Source organism: Camelus ferus, chromosome 13 (genome assembly GCF_009834535.1).
Source record: "Camelus ferus isolate YT-003-E chromosome 13, BCGSAC_Cfer_1.0, whole genome shotgun sequence".
Taxonomy (NCBI): domain Eukaryota; kingdom Metazoa; phylum Chordata; class Mammalia; order Artiodactyla; family Camelidae; genus Camelus; species Camelus ferus.
The window spans coordinates 11,212,146-11,227,486 of NC_045708.1; the positions used below are offsets into that span (position 1 = coordinate 11,212,146).

General features: G+C 56.8%; 1 protein-coding gene across 9 annotated transcripts in view; it reads left to right on the forward strand.

The window, feature by feature from the left end:
• Positions 1 to 15,341, forward strand: part of CROCC (ciliary rootlet coiled-coil, rootletin) — a 47,148-nt gene that overhangs the window by 18,244 nt on the left and 13,563 nt on the right. For all 9 annotated transcript variants that reach the window (XM_032495270.1, XM_032495264.1, XM_032495266.1 and 6 more), the window contains 17 exons: positions 1,051 to 1,287; positions 1,733 to 1,829; positions 2,154 to 2,237; positions 2,708 to 2,941; positions 3,511 to 3,710; positions 4,889 to 5,071; positions 5,929 to 6,073; positions 6,714 to 6,860; positions 7,238 to 7,468; positions 8,251 to 8,444; positions 8,716 to 8,843; positions 9,924 to 10,093; positions 11,342 to 11,521; positions 12,261 to 12,395; positions 12,682 to 12,825; positions 13,262 to 13,500; positions 13,974 to 14,133. In XM_032495270.1, the coding sequence (XP_032351161.1) occupies positions 1,051 to 1,287; positions 1,733 to 1,829; positions 2,154 to 2,237; positions 2,708 to 2,941; positions 3,511 to 3,710; positions 4,889 to 5,071; positions 5,929 to 6,073; positions 6,714 to 6,860; positions 7,238 to 7,468; positions 8,251 to 8,444; positions 8,716 to 8,843; positions 9,924 to 10,093; positions 11,342 to 11,521; positions 12,261 to 12,395; positions 12,682 to 12,825; positions 13,262 to 13,500; positions 13,974 to 14,133 (2,908 nt within the window). The remainder of the gene's footprint in view (positions 1 to 1,050; positions 1,288 to 1,732; positions 1,830 to 2,153; positions 2,238 to 2,707; positions 2,942 to 3,510; positions 3,711 to 4,888; positions 5,072 to 5,928; positions 6,074 to 6,713; positions 6,861 to 7,237; positions 7,469 to 8,250; positions 8,445 to 8,715; positions 8,844 to 9,923; positions 10,094 to 11,341; positions 11,522 to 12,260; positions 12,396 to 12,681; positions 12,826 to 13,261; positions 13,501 to 13,973; positions 14,134 to 15,341) is intronic.

Genomic DNA, 15,341 nt, shown 5'->3' on the forward strand with positions numbered 1-15,341 from the left:
TTCAGAGGTTGCAAAATCATGATTGTCTTATTCTGTCACTTCTTCCTGTATTGACAAGAATTCTTCTATAATGAGGCAATTCCCCTCCTTACCATGAGATACCCAATGATGCAGCTCATTTGGGACAGGGGAGGGTTTAACCTATTTGATGTATATAAACCATGTTTTATTTTTAGTTAGCATTTAAAATTTTAACATTTTTTTTTTGGAATAACTCACATATTCACAAGGTTCAAATTTCAAATTTGAAAAAGTCTCCCTCCCACCTTTGGCCCAGACACTCAGGCTTATTTGGCACAAGCAAATACAGCAGATCATACACATCCCGTCTCTCCCCTGCTTTTTATTTTATTTTATTTTTTGGGGGGGAGGGGCGGTAATTAGGTTTTTATTTATTTGTTTATTTTTAATGGCGGTACTGGGGATTGAACCCAGGACCTCGTGCATGCTAAGCACGCGCTCTACCACTGAGCTATACCCTCCCCCCTCCCCTGCTTTTAAAAATATACTCCTAGTAGACTTTCATCTTTGTGGTTCTTGAAGATGCTTTGTTCAGCTAATAGTTGTAACTGGGAGGTGGCTCCATCTCCGGCTCTAAAGAGCTTCCCCATTCACTTTTCTTGGCTCCATAGTAACCCACTGAATGGAAGTATCATGATTTATTTAACAGCAGCTCCCTTTCAATAGGTATTTAGGTTGCCACCAGTATGTCCTGTATAAGCGGGTGTGGGGTCACCCTATACATGGGTCATTTTCCTTGTGTTGGGACATATCTGTAGAGTAAATTCTGAGAGGTGGAGTTGGTGGGACATAGAGCCTATTCAGTTATGGTTTTCAGAGCTCTTCCTGGTTGCCCTCTGTGTGGTTAAATGCGCCCTCCTGCCAGCAGTGTAGGGAAGGGCCCGTTTCCCCGCAGCCTCACCTACACTGTGCATTATGTGACTTTTTGTTCCCAGTCTGAGAGTGACAAATAGCATCCCACTGTAGTTTTAATTTACGCTTAGGAGCCCACCTCCCCATCCCATCCCCATGCTGTGTTCTCTCCACCAGGGACCTACTGCAGCTGGGAGGGGAGCTGGCCCGGACCTCACGAGCCGTCCAGGAGGCGGGCCTGGGGCTGAGCACAGGCTGGCGACTGGCCGAGAGCCGGGCCGAGGCAGCCCTGGAGAAGCAGGCCCTGCTTCAGGCCCAGCTGGAGGAGCAGCTGCGGGACAAGGTGCTCCAGGAGAAGGACCTGGCCCAGCTGCAAGTGCAAACCAACCTGGACAAGGCCGACCTCAGTGCCAGGTGGGTGCCTGGCAGGCCTCCCTGTAGAGTGTGCCCCTGGAGATGCGGGGAGGAGGGGGTGTCTCTCCACTGGGGACGGGTCCTTCCCCTGCAGTGAGCTCAGCTGGTCTTCCCAGGCACCCGTGTGCCTGAGGGGGAGAAGGAGGTTCAGAGGTCCCCTGCCCAGGGCACATCATGAGCAGTTCAACCTCTGCTCCTGTGGTCTGGACAAGTCCCCGCGTGCTTTCCCATGAGATAAAGTGGATGGCTGCTTCATTCTCATTTATAGATGAGAAGCCTGAGGCTCAGGAAGGAGACGGACTTGCTCCAAGTCCCACAGCAAGGGAGGCGAGTCCTAGGGTCCCTGCCGCAGGTTTTGGGAAGCAGGCAGAACACAGAGCTGGTGGCTTTGAGGAGACGTGCTGGGTGGGTCTCCCATTCACCTGTGTTGCTCCCCCTCCTCCAGAGTGACAGAGCTGGCCCTGACAGTGGAGCGCCTTCAGAACCAGAATCTGGAGAAGGATCAGCTCAACAAGGCCCTCACGGAGAAGCTCGAGGCCCTGGTGAGATGCAGGAGGAGACGGGGGAACCAACCAGATCCATGGACACAGGGCTGGGTTGCTTGGGCCACCCCTGAGCATCCCACTCAGACTCAGTTGTACCCTCTCATTAATTGAGCACCTAGTGTGAGCCAGCCTTAGTGGTAAGCACACTCACCCCCTTTATCCCATTTCATCCTCTCAGCAGCCCTGTAGCGTGGTCCCCATTATACACATAAGGACCCCAAGGCCCAAGGCGAAATACCTGTCCAGAGCCTCAGAGCCAGTAAGCTGGGGAGTCAGGACTTGGATTCATGCCTGGTCTTTGTCTTCCCAACACCACTCCAGGAATCCCTGCGGCTCCAGCAGCAGGCAGCCCTGGAGACAGAGGATGGAGAGGGGCTGCAGCAGACCCTGAGGGACCTGGCACAGGTCTGAGATGGGAGGGAGCCGGGAGAAGCCAGAAGGGGTGGGAGCCCTGAGCAGGGGGAGGCCAGGCAGTCCTGGGCCACCACATCCTCTGGTGGCCTCGAGCTGAACTGCAAGTGGGTGGGGGCCCTGGAGACCTAGGCAGCTGTTTAACACCCCGGCGAGCTCAACCCAAACTCTGCCCCCTGGGGGAGCTCCCTTTCTGAGGAAAGGCACCGCTTGTTCCCAGCCCATCTGTGAGAAACGCTGAATCATGTCTTTGAAATAAGTGGGGCCTTCCTTATCTGGTGGGCTGAGGACTGGGAGCTGGTGGTGGTGGAACCAGGGAGACTTCCTGTGGGAAGGGAGCTTAGAATGTGCTGCAGGGTTTGGGATGAAACTGGACACCTGGTCCCCAGCAGCCTCCCTAGGCTTCTTTGCCCGACTAACCCCTTAGCTCCCCTCTTCTTTCTGCCTCACTAACGCACCCTCAGGCCGTCTTATCGGACATGGAGAGCGGCGTCCAGTTAAGTGGCTCTGAGCGGACAGCCGACGCATCGGACGGCAGCCTGCGGGGGCTCTCAGGGGCCCGGACCCCGTCCCCACCGAGGCGCTCCTCGCCTGGCCGCGGCCGCTCCCCACGCCGAGGCCCGTCCCCAGCCTGCTCTGACTCCTCCACGCTAGCCCTGATCCACTCGGCTCTGCACAAGCGCCAGCTGCAGGTCCAGGTAGGAAGGGGCCTGAGTGTCCCGGGCTAGAGTCCAGGGGGAGGGACATGGGCAGCCTAGGGGCGGAGCTAGGGTCGTAGGGGAGGAGCCCGGGCATCCTACGCTAGAGCCAGAGCCCTGAGAAAGGACAACCCACGGAGGTGGCTGAGAGCTCTGCCTTGGAATCTGAGCCTAGAGTGGGAGGGGCTTAAGCACCTGGGGGCGGAGCCTGGGTGGAGCTACAGTCCTGGTATAGAAAGGGAGATGAGGTTACCACCCTGAGCAAGGAAGCCTTGGGGGAGTCAGAAGCAGGAAGAGGAAGGATTGTGCTTTGTGCTTTGTCTGGCACCCTGGGGACCCAGGTCAGACTTGCTGGGGACCCCAGGGAGATGGAGGCTCAGAGCCCTGGCAGAGGTCTTAGAAGGGTGAAGCACAGCGAAGGGGAGTGGAAACCCACTCTGGGCTCTTAGCTGCACTCCCATGCCCCAGGCCTGGACATGGGCCTGGGCCGCAGAGTAGGCTGGTCTACATCCTGCAGAGAGCAGAGGGGGAGCTTTCCAGGGCTCCTCCAGACTCAGTGATTCCCACAGGACATGCGTGGGCGCTATGAGGCCAGCCAGGACCTCCTGGGCACCCTGCGGAAGCAGCTTAGCGACAGCGAGGGTGAGCGCCATGCCCTAGAGGAACAGCTGCGGCGCCTACGGGACAAGAGCGACGGGGCCACCCAGGCCCAAGAGGATGCGCAGCGCGAGGCCCAGCGCCTGCGCAGTGCCATTGACCTCCTGAGCAGGTGCCGGGAGGGAGAATAAATCAGTTTCTGGGCCTATCGCCAACCCGAGCCTGTGAGCATGTGGATTTGCACTAATATGGTGGCAACTAGCCACATGTGTCACAATTTTAGATTAATTAAACATTTATGGAAGTAAAAATTCATCCCCTCAGTTGCACTAGGCACATTTCGAGGGCTCAGTAGCACATGTGACTAGAAGACATTTCCATCATCTCCAAGAGTTCTGTTGACAGTGCTGTTCCAGACTCTGTTTCTTGGAGGTTTTGGAGACAAGAATTATCCACTCTTAGCTGCCTGGTTGTTTCTGATTTTTTGTTCTTGTTTTTGGGGTTTTCTCTTCATAAATGTAACTGCATAATAAAAAGTTTGATGAAATGGAGGGGAAATAAAAAGGCAGGACCTCCTCACAGCCTCCCCTGCCCAACCTAACCGCTGTTGATGCACTGGCTCTGCTTCCCAAGGCTTGGAAGGAGAAAGGTTTTTTATGTAGTTGTGTTCCCAGTGAACACTTCATCTTGCATTCTACTATTCTTTTTCTTAATTTCATGTTGTATGTTTTCTCCCACCTACTGCCAGCCTTCACATCTAGTGTATTGGCTGGTTGTCACTTTGAGTGAAGGGGATGGCAGTGGATGATATGACCACAGTCAGCCCTAATCCTGGGCTGGAAACCCCTGGCTTGGAAGGCGCCTGCTCCCTCCCCTGCCCTGGCTGCCACATGCTGCTGGCCTGTGCAGCAGGCAATTGTGGAATCTGGACAGACCCAGCTCTATTGGGCCTCCCAGAACTGAGGGGCATGGGGTGCTGTAAGGGGCATTTCCTAGTCATACAGGCTAGCAGAACTGGCAGCAACATTGCTCAAATGTCACAGGAGCCTAGCCTGGCATCGTCGCCTGGTGGGGTATTTGGAGATAATGCCAGTGCCCAGTTCCACTGGGCCTCCCATTGGGCTGGTTGAGGGGAAAAGGAAAGCTGGGTTCCCTCTGCTGGGAAGAGTCAGCTCCAGGGAGATGTGGATGAAATGAAGGGGCCATACTTAGGGTCAGGGAAGGCTTCCTAGAGGCAGGTGCCTTGGAAGATGGGAGATATGGCTCTTGGCTAAGACAGCAGCATGGCCATCTTCCCTGGTGGGAGCGGCCCCAGCATCCCCTTCAGCTCCCCATCCCCTTGTCCTGCAGGGAGAAGGACAGCCTGGCCCACAGCCTGCAGGCGGCCCAGCAGCAGGCTGAGGAGCTACGGCAGGAGCGGGAGAAGATGCAGGTGACCCAGGAGGAGTTGCGGCGCCAGCGGGACCAGCTGGAGGAAGAGCGGGAGGACACAGCGCAGGACAGTGCGTGGACTCGCAGGGAGCTCGAGCGCAGGTGAGCAGCTTCTGGCTCCCTGCCAAGGCCACTTGTGTGGGCCATGGGGCTACAGACTGTGTCCCTGGGGGCTCGGGAACACCTCCTGTGTCCTGGGCTTCCTGCTGTCTCAAGGAGTCCTCAGGGCACCCCTCTGATGTAGGGTCTTCAACCAGTCCCATTTCAGGAAACTGAGGCTCAGGGAGGTATAGTCATTTACCTGAGATCGGAGAACTGGTAGGAGGTAGAATATGGATGATGATAACGACAATAACTGAAGTAACAGTAGTAACGTGAATACTATTTTCTGAACTTAACGTTACAATAATGACACTAATATTACTGGGTGCTGGACACCGTTTTAAGCATTTAGAGTCTCTTATTTAACCTCCACAATAACTCTACGGTGTAGGAGCTATTAGTATCTTCATTTTATGGATGATGAAACTGAGGCACAGAGAGGTCATGTAACTTACCCAAGGTCACACAGCTAGTTAGTGGAAGAGCCAGGATTTGAACCCAGTCATTGTGCCTTCTTAACCACTTTGATGTTCACTTCTCTGAGGCATAAGTAACAGTGGTGTTTAGTACACCGTGGTAGTGGAGAGTATTCTTGTTTCCTAAGGCCCGTGGGGAGTTATGTCAGGCATTATTGTAAGCACTTCATATAGGCTAAGGTCACATAGCCTTATAACAACTTCATGAGGTGGGTGTTGCCCCATTTTGCAGATGTGAAAACTGAGGTCCAGGGTCACAGTGGGTTTGGCTATTCTTGTAGGGGAGGCTCCTGCCTCGGATCTACCCCCTGGCTGCATGTCTGGCTGTGGGAGACTCAGGGCAAGGAAGTGACATGGGACTCCTCACCCTCTGTCCCACAGCCATAGGCAACTGGAGCAGCTGGAAGTGAAGCGCTCTGGGCTGGCAAAGGAGCTGGTGGAGGTGAGGGAGGCGCTGAGCTGTGCCACACTGCAGCGGGACATGCTGCAGGCTGAGAAGGCCGAGGTGGCCGAGGCGCTGACCAAGGTGGGTCCCCATTTGCCACACCACCACCCACCCACCTCTACCCTAGACCCTAGGCCTTCCCGCTCCAGCCACAGACGAACCCTCTTAACCCTGGTCACAGATTGATCCCTTCCTTCAGGACTCAGGCTGACCTTTGACCCAGGCCACAGACTGACCTCTGATCCCAGCCATAAGTGACTGACCTTTATGACTAGCCATAGCTTTTCCAGATGCTCCTGGGACAGTGCCCTTAGGTCAGGTCATCCAGTCCCATCTCTGGACATAGGTCCTGGGGGCTGGGAGAATTAGGGGCACAGCCCTTGGTCAGTGACGGCACCAATCCCTATGGTCTGGGCCCTGAGCAGTGCTGCCCGAGATCCTGCTCTGGGGCACCCTCTGACCGCTGGCTAGAGCTGACCTCATTTGTTCTTGCACAGCTCTGGGCTCGTGGCTTCATTGGCAGCAGGCCATCCTGCCGTGATTTTTTTCTGTCTCGTGTTGTATCTCCCTCCTTGTCTCCCCTACCCTGCTCTGTGGGCCCTGTGCTCCATGACTCCTGCCTCTTCCCTCCTGTCTCTCTACGTCTCTGCACACCTTTTCCCATCTCTCTCCATCTCTCCCGGCCTGACCGTCTCTGGCCGCCCCGGTCCCCGTCCTGCAGGCTGAGGCTGGCCGCGTGGAGCTCGAGCTCTCAATGACCAAGCTGAGGGTGGAGGAGGCCTCTCTGCGGGACTCCTTGTCCAAGCTGAGCGCCCTGAACGAGAGTCTCGCCCAGGACAAGCTGGGTCTGAATCGCCTTGTCGCCCAGGTATGCTGTGTGCCAGTGGGCCCTCCTGCCTTGCTCACCTGTCCCCCCACTCAGAGACCCCACGGAGGCACCCCAACCTCAGCCCGCACCCCCACATCTCCCTGTATACCTCTGTCCCTCTGTCTTGGTCCTTGCCTCTTTCTGTCTCTGTGCTGTCTCTGACTTCGTCTGTCTGTCTTCTCTCTCATGGTCTGAGACACCAGAGGCCCTTCCTTCCTTCTCCTCCTCCCCAGTGTCCACATACCCTAGGGCACCACCCCTTCCCCCCAGGGAGCCTTCCCTGGGCTGGCCGTGATAGGTGGGTGCATCCCAGGTGGGTCCTCTTCCTGGGATGAGGGGCTGGGCTGATCTCACTCGCCTCCACCTGGCCCCCTCAGCTAGAAGAGGAAAAGGCAGCCCTGCAGGGCCGGCAGCGGCAAGTGGAGCAGGAGGCCATCTCGGCGCGGGAGGAGCAGGAGCGGCTGGACCAGCTGCGGCTGGAGCAGGAGGTGGAGCGGCAGGGCCTGGAGGGCTCCCTGCGGGTGGCAGAGCACGCCCGGGATGCCCTGGAGCACCAGCTCCCCACGCTGCACCAGGAGCGCTGCCGGCTGCAGGAGCAGCTGGCCCAGGTGGGTGTGTGTGGGGGATGGGGAGCAGGTGAGGCAGGGGTTCTGGGCTCCTAGCATTCTGTCCTGGGAGAAGTCTCAGGCTCAGGGGCCTGATCTGGGCTGAAATACAGCCCCACCTCTGCTAGCTTGGGGCCCTTGGGCAGGCTCCCCAACCTCCCCGTGCCTCAATGACCCCATCTGTAACATGGGGCTAATAGTTCTTATCACAAAGGGTTGTTCTGAAGAGTATACCGTGTAAGTGAGCACTTAGCAGAGATGAATCACCACTCAGTACACATTACTGATATGATAATAGGCAGAGAATTTTAGAATTGGAATCTTAAACTTGGGAAATCATAGCTGGAAGGGACCCTAGATTTCCAGGGATCCAGAGGCCTTTATATGGTGTGTGTCCTGGAGGTCCTGGCTTCCTGGGAGGGGCCTCTAGGGAACAGACCATGCGGGACAGGGAGCTGGGCTCCAGGTCCCACTCTTGAAGCCTGCAGAGCAGCTCTCCTTCGGTCTCTTTTATATATTCAGCTTCTCTGGATGTTCTGGGGAACAGAAAGGATTGGATTACTACCCAAACTAAGTGAGGACCCTGATTTTTGAATGTGTGTGCGCTGCAGATCCAGAGAAGGCTGTGATTTGTACAAGTGCACACAGCACATCAGAGTAGAGCCTGAGCTTGAACCTGGTCTCCTGCCTGCCAGGGCCACGTCAGGCCTGGATTTGAGGTGCTGCATGATAAGCAGGATGGGGGGTTCTAGGGTGGGGCTCACAGTGTCTGGGGTGGGGGCCAGCTCTCCCGGCAGCTGAGCGGGCGGGAGCAGGAGCTGGAGCAGGCACGGCGGGATACGCAGAGGCAGGTGGAGGCACTGGAGCGGGCGTCCAGGGAGAAGGAGGCACTGGCCAAGGAGCGGGCCGGCCTGGCAGTGCAGCTGGCGGCAGCTGAGCGTGAAGGCCGGACCCTGTCGGAGGAGGCCACCCGCCTGCGGTAAGGCCTTGGGCACTGCCCACCCCACCCTGGGGGGTCTGCTTGGGGCCACGCCATGACCAGCCACACCTGGCATCACCCCACAGGGGCAGTTACTTAGGAGCCGGCTTGCCAACTCATCTAGCGAGGGCTTAGGCCTCCCCAGGGAGTGTGGGCCCGGCTGGGCAGGTAGGCTGGCACCTGGCCTGTGGCTGGCCACGCCCTGGGATCCACAGTTTCCTGGGGCCCGGGAAGCTGAGTCCCAAAGCCTTAGGGATCGTGCATGCTGCAGCTTGGAGAAGGAAGCCCTGGAGAGCAGCCTGTTTGAGGTGCAGCGGCAGCTGGTCCAGCTCGAGGCCCGGCGAGAGCAGCTGGAAGCAGATGGGCAGGCCCTGCTGCTGGCCAAGGAGACCCTGACTGGTATGGGGGCCCGGGGTGCATGGCAGGGACCACCAGGCTCCAGCCTGACTGTAAGCTGTTGAGTTCTGAGATCTCATCAAAGCTGGGATCACTGGCTTTGGAATGTAGCTGACCTGGGAACCAATCCTGCCACTTTCCCAAGCCAGCCCCTTCCCTCTCTGATAATGCCCACCTTCTGAGGCTTTGCCAGGATGAGGTGAGAAAAGCCTGGCCTTGGCACAGGGCCTGGCTCAGCCAACGGTGGCTGTTGTTTACCGTCATTGGGGCATGTAGAGAGTTCTGAGTTTCTGCGGAGACATTGGCAGCTTTTCCAACGACTCAGTCTCTGAACTCAGGGGTTTTCCTTGCTCAGTAAATGTTTACTGAGCACCTACTTGGATCATGAAAGTTAATTTTCCCACCCACGTACACCTGAGACAGACAGAACCAGGAAGGGAAATGCTGACAGTCTCTGGTGGGCTTCCAACTTGGAGGATGGTTTATAGATTGTCCACACTGGGGGGTCACCCTCCCCATGGTCCCCTTCACTAGTGCTGACAGTCCCCCAAGTGTGCTTAGGGCAATCAGTCATTAAAGGAGATGCCTTAGGAAAGCTGTGCAGCCTTGGAAAGTTACCTGTCTCCTCTGAGCCTCCGTGTACTCATGTGTAAATTGGGGATGAGATAAGTTACTTAGGCATGTTGTGAAACTACGATGCCGCTAGATCTGTCAAGAGCTCAGCCAGGGGCCCGCCCATAGTAAACACTTAAGTGATGTGAACTGTTACATTTTTGCTCTCCTTCCCATTTGGGGGTCCTCCTCATCAGTCATTTCATCCCTTTGATGCCATTTCAGGTAGGGAGGGAGGAGGACAGGGTCAGTGGGCAGCAGATAGGGAGGAGGACAGGGTCAATGGGCAGCAGATAGAGAAACTGAGGCCCGAAGAGGGTGAGAACCTTCTCCAAGGGAACTCAGCCTAGATACTAGGTGGGCCCTCTTCCCTCTGGGATTTTGCCCATGTGATCCACCTGGCCTGAGTCTGCTGGCCCACTGGGAGGTTCCAACCAAAGCCTGACCCTCCTTCCCCTCCCTCCTGTGCAGGGGAGTTGGCAGGCCTGCGGCAGCAGATGACAACTACAGAGGAGAAAGTGGCTCTGGACAAGGAGCTGATGGCCCAGAAACTGGTGCAGGCTGAGCGGGAGGCCCAGGCCTCTCTGCGGGAGCAGCGGGCAGCCCACGAGGAGGACTTACAGCGACTTCAGCGAGAGAAGGTTCAAGCAGCTGGGTTGGGGCAGGCGAAGGGCTCTGAACCACTGTCTCTGTCTCCTCTGTCTCCTCAGTGGGGGTAATGATAGTGTTATTATGAGGATGAAGTGGGATAATCTATAAAAAGGGCTTAGTGAAGAGACTGGCGCTTTGTAAATGCTCCATAAATGCAGGTTGATTTTATTTTTAGTTGGGGGGTAATGAGGTTTATTTATTTATTTTTGGAGAATGTACTGGGGATTGAACCCAGGACCTTGTGTATGCTAAGCATGCACTCTGCCACTTGAGCTATACCCTCTGCCATGAATGCTGGTAATTATAATTATGTATTTACGGTACTCTTCAGAGCAAGTCTTGGGCCGGGCTGCCTCTGACAGACTCCAGGGAGCGCCATTCACCCTGTAGTCCTGGATTTGGGTGGGTAGTACCACACGTCTCCAGCAGGTGGCGGCAGAGCACTCGAAGCGGGGGCACCTCTGTTTTCACACAGCTGCTGGGGACTAGTGCTGGGGCCAGGCTTAGACCCCAGGTGGGCTTTGCCGGTGGGTTGTCCCCACCCACCCAGTCCCCAGGGAAACAAACTTCTGTGCCCTTCCTCACTCCCCCTGACAGCCTCTTAATGTCACTAGATCTGTACCCTTCTCTCCAGCCACTCTGCCACCCCCAGACCCAAGCCCATTTACTGCTCACTCTTCTCCACCCCAGCCCCCCTCCCGGTCCCTCTTCCACAAGCTCTGAAAAATCTGCTATTTGAAAATGCAGATTGCTCCTTGTCACCCTGGCTTGATTGAGGCTCTCTGTGGCCCCGACCATCCTCAGAATCAGACCACCACTCCCTGCAGCCCAGTGGCCTAGTCTGGCCTGGCTGCTGCCTGTGGCTCTGGTCTGATCCTTCACCATGTCCCCCTCATGGTCCCAGCTCCAGTGACCTTAAATACTGTGGTTTCCCCATACATCACGTTTCTTCTTTCTTCCGGGCGTCTCCAGGGCTGGACTCTGCCCTGGGGTTCTTTTTCTTCTCTCTCTACCCGGCTGACTGCTGCTTGTTTCCTCCAGGAAATGTTCTCTGACACTCCCCCTCCCCCAGGCCAGGCTGCTGCTGCTCCTTGGGGCTCACACTGCCCTGGTGTGTCCCCATCACAGTCCTTGTGGTCACCTGGTTACCTGCCCTGTGGCCCCTGCTGCCCTGAGGTTGGTGAGGGGCTGCCTGGGCCCAGCCTCGTGGGTCACATGTGTCTGGGCCTGGCCCCCAGGAGGCAGCATGGCGGGAGCTGGAGTCCGAGCGGGCCCAGCTGCAGAGTCAGCTGCAGCAGGAGCGGGAGGAGCTGCTGGCCCGGCTGGAGGCCGAGAAGGAGGAGCTGAGTGAGGAGATCGCAGCCCTGCAGCAGGAGCGTGACGAGGGCCTCCTCCTGGCTGAGAGTGAGAAGCAGCAGGTTTGTGAGCCCTGCTGTGGCGTCCACTGCTGCCCAAGGGGCCCCTGTTCTGGGGCTGGTCTCTGCTCAGCCACCCAGCAGCTCAGAGCTAGTCCTTTTCTGGGCCTCAGTTTCCTCACCTGTAGGATGGGGGGATTTGAGGGGTGTTTGCAAGGCATCACTGAGACCCCTAGTCAGCGAGCCATGTCTGGCACACAGTGGACGCTTACAGCCACTGTGGCAGCCACAGTCGTGACACAATGAGCGTTGTTCCGGAAAAGCTGATCCTCCCACCCCAGGCTGGGCATGGCGTCCCCATGACCGCCTCTGAGCAGTCCCTGTGAAGCCCACATGCATCAGCTGACCCTCCTCAGAAAAAACTAACTTCTGACTTTCCCATAATGTCATGGAGACAGTCAGGGCAGGCTGCATCCATGTCCTCTCCTCACCCGCTGTGTCACCCTGGGCAAGTCACTTTACCTCTTTGAGCCTCAACAACTTCATCTGTAAAATGGGAATAATGAAGCGCCTTGCTTCAGGATTGTTGTGGCAAGTTAGTGAAATCTCTAAGTTGTGTCCATGTCCAGGTTATTGTTACGGCTATTGTACCCTTTCCTGGGGCTGCAGATGGGTGAGCCTGCACCTCTGCCATGGCTCTACCTGTGGGGGCCCAGTCAGGTCCCCAAGCCCCCAGGGAGCACATTTCCCAGGGCAGGGTGGGGGTAGGGCCCGAGCCCTTTGCTCCCTGCCTCTTGCCCAGGCCCTGTCCCTGAAAGAGTCTGAGAAGACGGCGCTGTCAGAGAAGTTGATGGGGACACGGCACAGCCTGGCTGCCATCTCCCTGGAGATGGAGCGACAGAAGCGAGATGCCCAGAGCCGCCAGGAGCAGGACCGGGTAGGGCAGCTGGGGGGCAGAGGTGAGGTGCAGGCAGGCCTCCATCTGAGACACAGCCTTGGAGGAGGCTCCTGCCTGAGGGGGAGGCATGGCTCTGCCCTGGGGCAGCCTCTAGTCTGAGGGCTAGGCCAGCTACTCTAGGCATTAAGGGGTCAGCAGAGGGCCTGGTAGGCCAGTGGAAGCAGCTGTGTTGGGAGCAGGAAGTGGACAGTCAGCTGGCCCAGTTGGGATCAGCCAGGGGAGGGGGATGCCCAAGCACCAAGCCTGAAGAGCCCATCCGTCCTAGAGCACTGTGAACACCCTGACCTCTGAGCTGCGGGACCTGCGGGCCCAGCTTGAGGAGGGGGCTGCAGCCCACACCCAGGAGGTGAAGCGGCTGCAGGAGCAGGCCCGAGACCTGGGCAGGCAGCGGGAGTCCTGCCTGCGCGAGGTGAGCTGCCCGCCCGCCCTCTTCCTTTTCCCACAACGCACCCTCAATGCCTCTGGGGGCCCAGAAAGGTGCCAGGTTTGTCCCTGCATTCAAGAACAAATGAATGAATGAAAGAAAGGAGGCAGCAAGCATTTATTAAGTACCTGCTGTGTACACACGCGTGGGGCTTGGGCTATCAAGGAGAGGCTGGTGGGGTCCCTGCCTCTTGAGGTCCAGCCACGGGATAATCCTGATTGATGATTATTTCAGGCCAAAACACTGCTGACTCAAGCATGTTTTGCTGGAAATCATAACTCACACCTGCAGTCTGAATCACTCCAGAGGGATGAGGCAGATCCCCCGTGGCCAGGTGCCCCATGGCCAGGGATATGGGGATGGACTGGTTGCCGCCAAGGCCCAGCTTGAGTGGGGCCTGAGCCCCATCCTGTCATCACAGGCAGAAGAGCTGAGGACTCAGCTGCGCCTGCTGGAGGACGCCCGCGACGGGCTGCGGCGGGAGCTGCTGGAGGCCCAGCGCAAGGTGCGCGAGAGCCAGGACGGCCGCGAGGCCCAGCGCCAGGAGGTGGGCGAGCTGCGGCGCAGCCTGAGCGAGGGGGCCAAGGAGCTGGAGGCCCTGCGGCGGTCCAACGAGGAGCTGCGGGCTGCTGTAAAGAAGGCGGAGAGCGAGCGTATCAGGTGGGGTGACCGGGTGCCCAGCCCCTAGCCCTTCACCGAGCCGTGTCCTTTCTTCCCACGGAATCTCATCCCTGGAACCTAACTTCACCCCCAGGGTTCTGGGTACATAGTGCAGATGGGGAGTCTCTGCCCTGGAACCAAGCCTGGACTTGGGTCACTTTAGGTGATTTTTCTATCTGAGGGAAGGGGAACGGTGGCCCCAGGCAGGGTTGGGCCCCGACTCTGACCCCATCTGCTGGCATCAGCCTGGAGATTAGTGTGCACCCCTGACCCTGAGTTGCTGGTTCACCTCTCCCAGCCAAGGCCCCCAGCCCTTGAGGGCTCAGCTCAGGCGAGGACATGGGGCACCTCCCGGCCAGGACCCTGCCAGACCATTCCAGGAATCAGGGGAAGGGACTTTCATGTAGGGCCACACACTGTATTCTTGCCAGGACCTGGGGCTGCCTCTGACATCTGCCTCTGCTCTCCTCCAGCCTGAAGCTTGCCAATGAGGACAAGGAGCAGAAGCTGGCACTCCTGGAGGAGGCGCGGGTGGCCGTGGGCAAGGAGGCTGGGGAGCTGCGGGCCGGGCTGCAGGAGGTGGAGCGCTCACGACTGGAGGCCCGGAGGGAGCTGCAGGAGCTTCGGCGGCAGGTACCCTCCCCAGTTCCACGCCTTCCCTGGGCACTTTGCTGTGTGTCCCTAGGCCGACAGTACCCCCTTTCCGGAGCCAAAGTCCCTCATATGTAAAACCAGGGGCTTGAACTATAGCAAGGCTTCTCACCTAACCTTAGTATGAATGGATGGGCTTTGAGGAGCCCTCAGACCCTGAAACCATGTGTTTGTGTGTGTCTACGTTTGTGTACACGCTCATTCCCCATTCACATTTCTCTGAAGACTGGATGTGGGGCTCTTGTCTAATTCTCAAAGGAACCTGTGAACAACAAAGAGGTGCAGACCCCATGGACTAGATTAGGAACTGGCAAAAGTTTTTGTAAGGCGCCCAATGGTAAATATTTCGAGCCTTATGGGCCTTACAGTCTCTATCACATCCACTCAACTCGGCCATTGTGGGGAGAAGGCAGGCCTAGATGGTACCAACATGAGTAGGAGTGTGTTCCATTAAAACTTTGTTGATGGACACTGAAATGTGAATTTCATATAATTTTCATGTGTCAAAAATACTGTCCTTCTTTTGATTTTCTTTCACCCATTTAAAAATGAGCCATTTTAAGGGATGACTATAGCTCAGTGGTAGAGCTCATGCTTAGCATGCATGAGGTCCTGGGTTCAATCCCCAGTACTGCCACTAAAAAAAAAAAAAAAAAGGCATTTTCAACTGTTTCAAAATGTACAAACTATCCTTAGCCCAAGGCCTTTACAGAAGCAGATGACTGGTGGAATTTGGCCTGCAGAGATTGGCCTACAGTTTGCTGAGCCCTGAACTAGATGATCTCCAAGCTCATCAACAACAGCAAGCATTTAACAAGTGCCTGCTGTATACTGGGCACTGCCCTGGACACTGAGGGCTCAGGCATTCCCACTCTAGAAAGCCGGCAGAACAGGAAACAGCCCCATTTGGCGCCCAGGCCCTTCCTCCCCCAGAGATGTCACAGCCTGAAGGAGAAACCCTGTTCACCTCCCACCAGTTCACCCCTCTACCCAGGCCCCTTCCTGTTGGGACTGATGTCCTGGGAAGCCACAAGAGTCCCTGAAAGGAACTCATGTCTGTGTGCCAGGCTCTTGCTGGGTGTTTTACGTGCTATAGCGTGTTCTCCTGTTCCCTTCCTTACAGCACAGTGAGGTAGGTAGGCCTCACCCCCCCACCTGCTCCTCTGGGGAAATAGGGGGCCTAGAACATT